Source organism: Apium graveolens, chromosome 9 (assembly GCF_009905375.1).
Source record: "Apium graveolens cultivar Ventura chromosome 9, ASM990537v1, whole genome shotgun sequence".
Lineage (NCBI taxonomy): Eukaryota > Viridiplantae > Streptophyta > Magnoliopsida > Apiales > Apiaceae > Apium > Apium graveolens.
In genome coordinates this window covers 288,510,401-288,522,678 of record NC_133655.1, presented here as the reverse complement: position 1 = coordinate 288,522,678, position 12,278 = coordinate 288,510,401, and the positions used below count along the sequence as shown (strand labels likewise).

At 36.2% G+C, this 12,278-nt stretch overlaps 3 protein-coding genes across 3 annotated transcripts; 2 read left to right on the top strand and 1 right to left on the bottom strand.

Moving 5' to 3' along the window:
• The first annotated feature begins 2 nt into the window (after window positions 1-2).
• Window positions 3-3,227, top strand: LOC141684676 (short-chain dehydrogenase TIC 32, chloroplastic-like). The gene is made up of 8 exons (XM_074489756.1): window positions 3-238; window positions 1,248-1,479; window positions 1,574-1,653; window positions 1,806-1,959; window positions 2,228-2,306; window positions 2,523-2,607; window positions 2,708-2,754; window positions 2,876-3,227. Exons 1-8 carry the CDS (start codon window positions 133-135, stop codon window positions 3,047-3,049), a joined length of 957 nt encoding a protein of 318 aa, XP_074345857.1. The 5' UTR covers window positions 3-132; the 3' UTR covers window positions 3,050-3,227.
• A 135-nt stretch (window positions 3,228-3,362) lies between these two features.
• On the top strand, window positions 3,363-5,827 carry LOC141684675 (cytochrome P450 86A22-like). Its single transcript, XM_074489755.1, is given in 3 exon segments — window positions 3,363-4,283; window positions 4,285-4,788; window positions 4,790-5,827. Coding segments are annotated over 3 exon segments (1,566 nt in total). The 5' UTR covers window positions 3,363-4,055; the 3' UTR covers window positions 5,624-5,827.
• Window positions 5,828-6,558: 731 nt separating this feature from the next.
• LOC141686898 (uncharacterized) lies at window positions 6,559-11,101 on the bottom strand. Its single transcript, XM_074491991.1, has 2 exons — window positions 10,818-11,101; window positions 6,559-8,250 (listed from the first exon to the last, which is right to left on the bottom strand). Exons 1-2 carry the CDS (start codon window positions 10,917-10,919, stop codon window positions 7,009-7,011), a joined length of 1,344 nt encoding a protein of 447 aa, XP_074348092.1. The 5' UTR covers window positions 10,920-11,101; the 3' UTR covers window positions 6,559-7,008.
• Between the last annotated feature and the right edge of the window lie 1,177 nt (window positions 11,102-12,278).

The following is a 12,278-nucleotide window of genomic DNA, read 5'->3' as shown; positions in this document are numbered from 1 at the left end:
ACTTAAAATATCATTACATCAGAGCATCACTTGTAGTAACTGTTTCAGTTTTGCTTTAGGGATCATCACTTCACTTATTTCTTGACTTGGGTTTTGCTTATCTCTGCTTATCTTGATCAACAACAAAATATAATGTGGATATTTGGATGGGCAGGCCCATCAGGGTTCTCTGGTAAATCAACTGCTCAGCAAGTTACTCAAGGAATTGATGGAACTGGCCTTACTGCAATTGTTACAGGTCTTAAAAAAAATATTTATTTATTTTTATGATTTTTTCTAGTTATTAATCTTTGGTATGCACTGTGTTTGTTTTAGTAACTTAGATATATATGGGACTTTTGTTTTTTAATCTATTGATGAATGATGGGCTTGTTTTGAGTAACTTAGTGTAAGAGTCTTGTTGTGTCATGGCACTGGATTGTTGACTAGTAGACTTGTCTTTGTGATCTGCATATAGTGTTTGATATGTTGCTTGTGTTAGCTTTAGCTATGATGATGTAAATGATCTTAGGTAAGTGCCTAATAACTTCCCCTGGTCCAGTTATTAGCAAGTTCCCAAAATGGCTAAACCCTCTCCATTATTGATGTTGATGTTCCAATATTGATAAGCCACTATATGTCGATGTTCCAATACTGGGAACTATAGTGCTCCAGCTGGTGTTAGACCCTCTCTCGCAATGTTGAAGTCTTGGTAGAAACATGTGTGCCTGAGTTAGGATCCCTCTAAAACTGTTGCTGGCCTTAAGAAAGTTTGCGATAGAATTCAAATTCTTTCTTTATTGTTCATCTTGTTGAGTTGATGGATGAGTTAAACTAGGTAGCATAACAACAGTAGAGCCTAACATAAAGCGCATCAAAAGAATGTAATTCTTCGGGAATGGTTTCTCTCGTTATTTTGTTACACTCTTTTAGAAGCTTTTATAAAAGCTTAACAAGATCGATTCAGCAAAAATTGTCTTCTTATATATCTCTTTGCGATACACATTAATAATTTACTGTTATATGAAGTACTAGTTAGGTCTTTGTAATTTGTTTGTTAGCTCTTAGATGTCAAATTGATATAGTGAAACATATTTTGAAGTGACTGGCATAATTTACTTATTGTTCTTCACTTAGTAAAAATTAGTGGATGCTGTAAAACGGATGTAGTGAAATATGTTTTGAAGCGACTGGCATAATTTACCTATGTAGAACTTGGCAGAAGTTGTATGATAGAAGTACTTATAAATATCGATGTTTAATAATAGGAGCATCAAATGGTATTGGAATAGAAACTGCACGTGCTCTTGCTTTGCGTGGAGTACATATTGTTATGGGAGTGAGAAATGTTAATGCTGGAAACAAAGTTAAAGAACAAATACTCGCAGAAGCCCCTGATGCTAAGATTGATGTCATGGAAATAGATCTGAACTCACTGGCATCCGTAAGCAAATTTGCCTCGGAATATAATTCCTCTGGTCTTCCCCTGAACATCCTCATGTAAGATACCTATTTGATGGTTTTTTAAGTGCAGTATTGTGTCCAATTCTTTTTCCTTGCCTGAATTAAATTGCTCATGTTTTGGTGTCAAAAGTAACAATGCTGGGATTATGGCACCTCCGTTCACTCTCTCCAAAGACAACATAGAGCAGCAATTTGCAGTCAACCATTTGGGTATGCAATTATGTCATGAACGTGCGGCCAGAGAATCGTTCATATGATAATCTCCCCCACACACCGTTTCGTTTAAGTGGTTGTCACTTTTGCTTATGAACATACTTAAATGTATAAAACGATGTAAGGACTTTCTTTTGACCTTTTCTCAGGTCCGTTCCATTTGACAAATCTTATGTTGGAGACAATGAAAAAGACAGCACGTGAAAGCAATATAGAAGGAAGAATTGTTAATTTGTCATCAGTGCTACACAAGAGCGGTTATAAAGAAGGGATTCGCTTTGATAAGATCAATGAGGAATCAAGGTACATATGTCAAAACTCAGAATGTGTGCGCACACACAAGACAAATATCGTTTGTGAATTGTGATTCTGTGTAGTATGTGCATGATTACAACTAAGAGGCTTCTAAAAACAGGTGGCAAGATTATACTTGACCAAATGACACTCTTTTTATCTATCCCACTTGTAAATTAATTAGACAATAGACATTAATTGATTTCTTAGAGATGATGACTTGCAGTTGTTACTGTTATCTATCTACATTTCATTGATATTTTGGCTTAATTTTCAGTTACGATGGCAATGCTGCGTATGGACAATCAAAACTTTGTAACTTATTGCACACTAATGAACTAGCAAGGCGCTTAAAGGTAATGTTTACTTTATTGATTATCGAGATATTAACATGAAAAAATATGTTTTGGAGGACAAATGAGTATCATTTATTTGCAAGTCAGAGATGTAGTTCAGTTATTTAAATAGCGAGATTCACAAAGAAGTATTGCGCTATATACCAGTGACTGTCATCTTATAGTGCTTTCCATGACCTGATAATCAATTTCAATTTCTTTTTTGAAAATTGACAGGCAGATGGAGTTAATATAACTGCGAATTCACTACATCCTGGGCTTATTGCCACCAATATTACCAATAACCTCAACATTGTCGGCTGTACGTATTTTTATTTTTACCTTTTTGAAATATTACTCTCTTCTCAGATGCTTCTTGTGGTAGCATGACTGACCTGCTCGATTCCTTGCTTTTATTGCAGGGTTGTTCTTTACCATTGGCCAGTTCTTTCTCAAAAATGTTGCCCAGGTTTTTTTCCCATCTCTATATATGCACTTACATTTTTATTATTAATTTTAAATCTAAATTTGTGATCTTGCTTGAATAAAAAAAATGTTTCACGAGCTAATCCGATTCTTGTTTCCTACAGGGAGCAGCAACTACATGTTATGTCGCATTGCATCCTCAAGTTAAAGGGGTTAGTGGCGAATACTTTATAGACAGTAACAAAGCAGATCCCAGCGCCACCAGCGCAATGGCTAAGGATCCGGAATTGGCCAAAAAACTGTGGGATTTCAGCTTGAACTTGACAGCAGGAAAGTAGTTTTCTTCAAATGACATATTGACCTGTTTAGAATTTGTTTGCAATTTCTCCATCATCTGACCATCTATGTACTTCTCTGTGCCATAACATTGTGTTTGTGTGTGTTTTCTTAGAAATGTAACCATTTGGCACATTTTTCTTTAGAGTGATTATTATAACTATCAAATTATCTGTATAATTATGAGTACAAATTTATTAGTTGATTAATATGCTAATAATTTTTCTGAAATCTATAGTAGAATTTTTCTTTATATTGCATATATTTAAACTAAAACGTCTTTCTCTCTTGACCGACAAATTATTTGTTCGCCAAAACTTCTGCGGATAAAAATATTCTAAGAACAAAAAAAATAATAAGCGTGATTAGAGTAACGTGGTCCTCTTACATTCACATCGATTTTCAATATCAAACATGGCTGCGGAACCAGCTAAGGTAAACTGTTGATTACTATATTCATCTTCTAACCAACCCATCTAGACATTCAGAACAACCGTATATGGTAGTATGTATGTCCTTTTTCCTTCCCATTTTCCCAACTATATTTTCTTCCCCCCTTCTTTGAATGCTAGCTAGTAGCTACATCCTTTGCACTCAACCATTCTTTCCTGCCAAATTAGGTGAGAATATCTTATATATACATCTTTGTGGTGGAGAGGGAAGAAGATCAGTGACATGCGATAATATGCGTAGTAAGGTATATTGTAACAATCGTCTGTCGTGTACATGAACCCGTATATATTTAGTACAAATAATCGGGGGAGTGGTGGTTTACAGCAATTAGTTAGATAGCAAGCTTGCTTTCTTCCAACAACCTCTGATGTCATTAAATATAATCGTATGATATAAAAGCTTTTCAATCTCTTCTTCCTGTATTCTTTTTATACTCATTCTTTCAACCTCTTCTTCCTGTATTCTTTTTCTCTTTTGAATTTTCTAAAACCCTACATTGATCAAATTTTAATTTTTCCGATCAACAATTTTTCGGTGAGTTGTGGAGTGTGTTCAATGGATGCATCAACAGTCATGATGGTGTTTGCACTAGTAGCGGCTTATTTGATGTGGTTCAAGACTATGATAAGGCCATTGAAAGGTCCGCGTGTATGGCCATTATTGGGTAGTCTACCAGGCTTGATTGAGAATTCCGACAGAATGCATGATTGGATAGCTGAAAACCTACGAGCATGTGGCGGCACATACCAGACATGCATAGCTGCAGTGCCATTCTTGGCGCGAAAAGCAAGGGCTCGTGACTGTCACTTGCGATCCTAAGAACCTAGAGCATATATTAAAGGTTAGGTTTGATAATTACCCAAAGGGTCCTAATTGGCAAGGTGTTTTTCATGATTTGCTAGGTGAAGGGATCTTTAATTCTGACGGTGACACGTGGAAATTCCAGCGCAAGACAGCTGCGCTGGAATTTACCACTAGGACATTGCGCCAAGCTATGGCTCGGTGGGTTAGCCGAGCCATTAAGCTTAGGTTTTGTCCGATTCTTAAGACTGCTCAGCTCGAAGGCAAGACGGTTGATCTTCAAGATTTATTGCTAAGGCTTACTTTTGATAATATATGTGGCTTGGCTTTTGGTAAGGATCCTGAAACTCTTTCTCCTGGCTTACCCGAGAATCATTTTGCTTCGGCTTTTGATCGAGCCACGGAAGCCACGTTGAAACGATTTATCTTGCCTGAGATGATTTGGAAGCTGAAGAAACGGCTCAAGTTTGGAATGGAAGTCAGCTTGAGCTGAGAGCGTTGGACACGTGGACAAGTACTTGACAAGTGTCATTACTACACGTAAGATTGAACTGATTAGTCAGCAAAATGGCGGTGGTGGGGTCCCACACGACGACCTGCTGTCTCGTTTCATGAAGAAAAAGGAGTCATACTCTGACCAATTTCTCCAACACGTGGCACTCAACTTCATCCTAGCTGGACGTGACACATCATCCGTGGCACTGAGTTGGTTTTTCTGGCTGGTAACAAAGAATCCTAGAGTAGAAGAAAAAATCTTGATGGAGATATGTACTGTCCTGATGGAGACACGTGGCAGGGAAATATCTACGTGGCTTGATGAGCCACTAGTATTTGAAGAAGTTGACAGATTGATCTACCTCAAGGCAGCACTCTCCGAGACTCTCAGATTATATCCATCTGTCCCCGAGGACTCGAAACACGTAATTGCCGACGACATTCTGCCTGATGGCACAGTTGTTTCTGCTGGCTCATCAATCACATACTCAATATACTCATCCGGTAGAATGAAGTTTATATGGGGAGAAGATTGTCTCGAATTTCGACCAGAGAGATGGTTAACCGAAGATGGTACAAAATTCGAAATGCAGGATCCGTTTAAATTTGTTTCGTTTAATGCAGGGCCGAGAATATGTTTAGGTAAGGACTTGGCGTATCTACAAATGAAGTCAATTGCAGCTGCTTTGCTGTTGCGCCACCGCCTTACGGTGGCGCCTGGCCACCGTGTGGAGCAGAAGATGTCATTGACATTGTTCATGAAATATGGTCTTAAAGTTGATGTGCACCCAAGAGACTTGACTCCTATAGTTAACAAGATTGCTTAGGATCACTGCTTGAATCCGTCCTCTACTATCTATTTACTCCCTCCGTCCCGAAAAGCACGGTCCTTTGATTTTTTCACGCATTTCAATATGACTCGCTTGTAAATAATATATTTACATGTATCTATAAATTCAGCATATAGTGTACAAATATGTGCATATGTGTTACTGATATCTACTCTAGCTTTAATATCTATTGCACATGTCATATATGTAAATAGTTGTCAGTTACAAGATTAAAAGGGTCATGTAAAGTGTATAATTTTTGCGCTTGAATCTTATAAAATTGTTATTTATGCAATATAAAGGAAGACACGTGTTTTCTTTATATTATAAATGAGCCGCAAAATGGTACAAATTATAAATGAGCAGACATCGCGTGATTTATTGTAAACATGATCTCAGTTTTCGTCACTAGGTTAGGATCTCATCGACACCTGTATATTTTAAATGAGTCGCAAATGGTACAAATTATAAATGAGCAGAAATCGCGTAATTTATTGTACATAATCTCAGTTTTCATCACTAGGTTATGATCTTATCGACATATGTAATATATCTCTATAAAATAACTGATAGTACTGTCTTGCTTAATTTATGGACCCGGAATCTCTGCATAATGCTACTTGTTCAGTTAGAAACCTGGATTTTTGAAATTAACAAATTTCGGTGTTCAGCTCCAAATTACGCAATATTTTGCCTGATCATAGGAAAAATAAATTAATGAAATGGTAAAGCTTTTATGAATCTGGTCTCACCCATTACACTCCGGGACTGGGACAGCAAGCTGTTCTAATCAAATCTCCCCGGAGCTCCGACAAGAGTGTATGTGCAAAAACACTCCTGAACACTAACTGTACAAATTTTCCGACAAAATTAAAGGAATGTAATTTTACAAACATGACAACTACAAGCAGCATCAGTTTTACACGAACATATATCAATGCTGAAAATGATCATACAATAGATCCACACTACAAGTAACTTCCTGCCTGTTTCAACTGCAAGCTAACAAAAAGATTATGTAAAAAACACCGTTCAGCTGCCCAGTTATAGTCAAGGTGATAACATACAATCTAGAGAGTGTCGATACTTGCATAACATAGTCAAGATGGGCATGTATAATGACAGGAGTTAGTATGATATAGTCTGCACTACATAGAGAAGCTGATGAGTATTCTATTCTATGCCTATTATATCATTTCTGACTGTTCTGATTTGAAGTGAGGAGATTTTCTCAATAAACAGGTAGGTTGGTTGGGATACGAGTCTGTGATCCAAAACCGCAAAATTCACAAGATCTTTTATATCACTTTAGCCTCATCCCTTTCATATGCACATTCAAATTCAATCACTTAACTGGAGAATGTGGATCTGCTATGCATCAGCTAGCTAACACTTGGATGCATTGCTGGAAAGAAGGCCCAGCTCTTACTTGGTATGGCCTCCTTACCAATAACCTTTTCATTTGCCCACCAGTCAGAACCGATGCTAGTTGGTTTCTCAGATTTTCCACCTTTTGCATTGTCAAAGATGAATTCTCTGGAAGATCCAAGGGTAACTGATGGATGCTTCTCCCTATCCTCACAATCTCGGCAAGCTCTCTTTTGTGTCTCATCAGATGTTGCACCATTATGACACTCACTATCATTAGCTAGATCTTCTGAATCATCCTCTCCTTCAGGAATACACTCTACAGGTTCCAACACTGATAGAACCTTCTTTGGGGATGCAACTAGATTGTTTCCCCCACATCGACCAACTTCTGCATTGATCTCAAATGAAACTCTATGATCAATTGCAGTTTCATCATTTTTCGACACATTAGATGTATTCTTGAGAGCAGAAATATCAGAGTTCTGATACTTAAGCACAGAACCGTCATGGGATTTTGGACCCACAGTATCCGGGGTCAAAGAACCAGATCCTTGCTGGGATCCCCATTTATGTGGAGATAGCTTTGCAAGGTTCAAGAACTTAGAAGGGTTGTCAGTCTGGAAATCAAGGAAGTGTGGTCGTCCAGGAGTAGAATTGCAATCAGGAAAAGGGGACGAGGTCCCTGAATTTGACATGCCTGAGCTGGGAGAGACCAGTTGGCCAAGTGGGCTTCCAGGGTGAAGCTGGTAAGGCAGAAATTCATATTGAGGTAAAGGATATACTTTGTTACCTTCCCCAGTTCGTTGCTTAGGATCAAGAAGCTGAGCAAATGGCACCTCAGGTGAGGAAGGCGTAGTTAACTGAAGAGATTCAGGGGGAGGAGTAAACGGAGCTGTTGATGGTTCGGTATTAAAGGTTGAGAATACAGGGGGCGATACTAACTGGGTCTCATTGGCATAGGGACCAACTGCAAACATGGAGGCTGGTCCAGCAGGTGAATATACATTGGCAGAATGAGAGACCAAGCCAGCCGGGGATTGAAGTGTAGATGGAGGTTCTGACTGAAGGAACGATGCAGGAGAGGATGGAGGTGCAACGAACGGAAGTATCACAGATAGGGCTTGATGTAAATTTTGTTCTGCAGAAACCTCTGTTCTTGCTGTTGGTTCAAGAACAGCATGTCCGATCCGTGTCTTTTGTTTGTTAAACCCGAAACACCAATATAAACTCCAGCAGCTTCCCCATCTTTTTTTCTGCATTCAAGGTAATATAGTGGTAAGAGCTATGCGTATAGAATACACATGTATTATGGTTTAGCTAGGCATGTGACGAAAATGAGAGTGATTTTTTTCCCGATCATAATGAAGCTACACAAGTGGGCGTAAAAAACACCAGCTAGTTTTAGTTTACATATTGAGATGTATGAGGCCCTGTGAAAATTGTACATGCTCTCTCATATATACTGTGGTCACCTAAGGAAGCCTTAAAAAAGGTTCCTATTAGAAAAAAGAAATTACTACATCTATTGATGAATATGATTAGATTATTGAAGTAGAATTGATATGGAGCATTATATCAAGAATTAAATTGTTAATTCTTTAACGAGTATTAGTAAAGATAAATTAGTCGAAGTTTCAATGATGTAGGTTTATTAATTACATAAGTGCTCCCTTTATTACATATAGTGGTATATAATTATTACATAATAGTTATTAACTGGGATTAGTTTAGTGGCAAATAGATGCTGGCTAGAATTACCCACATCAATTTTTTGTTTTAACTGTAAATCTGTGATATGTAAAGCTTCATTTATTAGGCCTAATTAGAGACCGGTAATATGTGATATAATAGGCTGATATTGTAGGTTGATTTACAAATTGGCATTAAGAGATATGCTGGTCATGCCGCCATGGAGGATTTCTTTTTTTTTTCACAGGTAAATAACACCTTGATGAACAGTGTCATGAACGATAGCAGTGGACAATCCAATGAATAGTGCCCAGTTGACAGGAGACATGGACAAGATTTTTAAACATGAGAGGGAAGAATCTCAATTCAATTATCAACCAAAAGTCTTCCAGTAATATAAGATTACAACTCCCTATATAGGCGTAATTAATCATTAAAATTTAAGCACCAACTAATATCCTAATAATGAAGGGGAAAGATCATTTTCTTAATCTCTATCATATCTAGAATATTTATAATGAACTATTCATCTAATATAATACTCTGTAAGTTACAAATAAATCTACTCCTAAATAACCAAAAAAATACAAATATACTCCTAAATAACAAAGAAATAAAGATTAATATTTAAATTTCTTGTTCAGCATTATTATGACGTGGTTGCAGAAATAAAATGAATGATACTTGGATACTGGATGGGAGGAGTGCATAAGCTTTTCTACAAGTCTTCAGAGGATACAGAGCTTTAATCTACTAAATATAAGGGTGAAGTTTTGGTTTAATCAAATCAATTTTAATATATGATTCCAACCTACTGATATTAAATATTTATGTGCGCTTCTAAATATTATAATTGATTTTTCAAATTATATTTTCAATCACAGTGTTATGATAGGAAAGGGATGTAGAGAGAGATGCAGGACATAATGGATGGTGAAAATAAGAGTTATATTATCGATAAAATTGGGGGTTTATAGCCATGTAAATGTAAATACTTATTTATGGGGCTTTTATTGGATTCAACTTGGACTACTATATTGATGAGGATAATCTGATACGATTTTGCAAAGCTTGATAAAGTGGCCAATTATGGATATTGGGGGTGGTTAATTTCAGATCTCTTAGTCAGATGTATACACCTTAAGAAACGAGTATATTTAATATACTATTAATCTGAAGATGTGACATACTCCTTACGTCCCTTGTTACACTGCAGCACAAGTCACTTGGTTACCTTATGGTTCAAAGTAATTTAAGATATCAAACATTTGGCAAAATTTAGAGTGCGTAAAAAGATTATGATTTACATTTGAAATAGCTACTATAACATTCTGCTACCTATGCGCACATTCACTAGAAATACATTCTATCATACAGCAGTGGTATAAGCCCAGTTACCCAAATTTGGAAATATTCAGTAGGATGAGTTTAAGAGCCAGTAGCGTGTCTGACTTATTCATTAGGCATAACTCCTACGCTCAGAGATAAGACATAAGCATTTTACCTTAAAAGTTTTGTTTCTGTGAATCAATGATCTATCCAAAAATCAAAGAGGGGTTCAGGCTCAGACTAACATCAACATCGACAAATATCAAGTAACCTCAACAATGCTAAACCACACCACAAACAATTAGTCAACACAAACGAACGAAACACAACATGTCCCTCACAAAAAGGCCTAAAACACAGGAAATAACATTACACACACATCCGCACCACCTCGCCTCTCTCCCTTAGTACTGAACAGAATCCAAATTCTTATACTCACCTAGCAACCTACTAATTGCGTAATATACATCATTAATTGATTATAAACTCAACTAGCAATCTACTAATTGCAAGATTTTCGCAACACAAAACCGCAAACTCAACTTATCATCCTAATTACAAATTTTCGCAACACAAAACCGCAAACTCAAACTCACTAAAACTTCTCAAATCACAACTTAATTTCACCTAACACACAATACAACACAAATTAACACACAATTTCCAAAATCACGATGAAAAAAAATCAATTAAACGAATTCGAAGAACACAAACAAACATATACAACAGATCATAAACAGATAAACATAGAATTCATTATAACACACACACAATGATAATATTATATATATATATGATTGACCTGAACTGGAGAAGATTGATGCGAGCGATTCTCAGCTGATGCGATCACATTTGCAGCTGCGTTTATAGTTTCGTATGTGTTATTATTGCTTCTTCTGTTCATTTTTTTCGATTTTTTTTCGAATTTAGGCGTTTGTTCGTCGAAAAATAACTTCGATTTCGAATAATATTTGTGCAATAAAATGTGTTTGTTCTTCTTCTGTGAGTGTTTTTTTCTGGTTATGTGTGTGCGGATATATACACACACGTGTTGTGAGTATTTTATAGTTTGAGCAGGTCGAGCACGGCGATGACTTTATGTGCATTACAGGGCTTAATATTACGGAAATTCTGTTATATTTATTGTGAAAGTACAAGAGTATCCTTCTTGTACGACTCATGACCCCGGATAACAATTTTACTTGAGCGGACATATACCCGACCCGTTTCGATCCGTTTGAATTTACCTGAATCCAAATTTTTGGATTTGGATCCAGATTTGGGACTTATTTATAAACGCGAAAGAGTTTGGATCTATAGGATCATGGGTATACTGAATTGATACCCGACCCTGAAACCGGAAATTTGTTTCAAACCCGATCCGAACGCGAAACCCGAAAAAAACTAGATAACATATTCTTATCTTACATAAATTTATAACAATAATACCTGATTCGTATACATCAAAAATTTAAATTTAATGTTATAACAGTGAACGTTGGAATAATTATCGATTATTAAATTTATTATATTTCACAGCTAATAGTTGAATTATTCAAATATACATAGTACTATTTTTTTAGTTACACAACGCACACGCATGGGTGAGCATAACTGTAACATATATTTAGGAAAGTAATATCTCGACCACCGCACCAATCATTTATTGACGATATATACACTATCATTTTTGTATTCTTAACATTGAAAAAAATGTGTTACCTAACATATTTGTATAATAATATAAATTTCTTTATTTTTAAGTAATTTATTTTTAAGTATCTGAATTAATCCCGAAATCGATCTGAAACCCGAAAAAAATCCACTGGATCAGATTTGGATCTTTGTTTTTAATATCCGGACCCGGATCTGAGCCCGAACCCGATCTGAACCGAAACATAACGAATCGGATTTGGATCTTACGAAACCCGATCTCAACCGTTACCATACAGGTGCCTCTCGAGTCTCGACTTTCGAGTCGGTCGATTCGTTTAAATGAATTCGAAAATTTTGTTGACGTTAAATTTGATTTTATTTGTTTAAATTTGAGTTTGATTTTTAATGTAAAAATAATGTTTTAAAAATGTTGAAAACCGGTTTTCATGTGTTATATATATATATATATAATATATAATTTTTTTAATAAAAAATCAAGGCATGAAAAGTTGAAAAATTGTTATGAGATAGCCAAATGGTCAGATTTTATATTTTATTATCTTAAGTTCTAAGTTTTGACTTTAATTTTCGCTCATCCCAAACTCGG

Excerpts from the sequence above, each read along its gene's own strand:
- LOC141684676 (XM_074489756.1), top strand. The coding sequence starts at position 133 with ATGTGGATATTTGGATGGGCAGGCCCATCAGGGTTCTCTGGTAAATCA. Across the intron at positions 2,307-2,522 it reads AACTAGCAAGGCGCTTAAAG|GCAGATGGAGTTAATATAAC; the intron begins GTAATGTTTACT and ends GAAAATTGACAG. Across the intron at positions 2,755-2,875 it reads TTCTCAAAAATGTTGCCCAG|GGAGCAGCAACTACATGTTA; the intron begins GTTTTTTTCCCA and ends TGTTTCCTACAG.
- LOC141686898 (XM_074491991.1), bottom strand. The coding sequence starts at position 10,919 with ATGAACAGAAGAAGCAATAATAACACATACGAAACTATAAACGCAGCT. Across the intron at positions 8,251-10,817 it reads ATCAATCTTCTCCAGTTCAG|AAAAAAAGATGGGGAAGCTG; the intron begins GTCAATCATATA and ends CCTTGAATGCAG.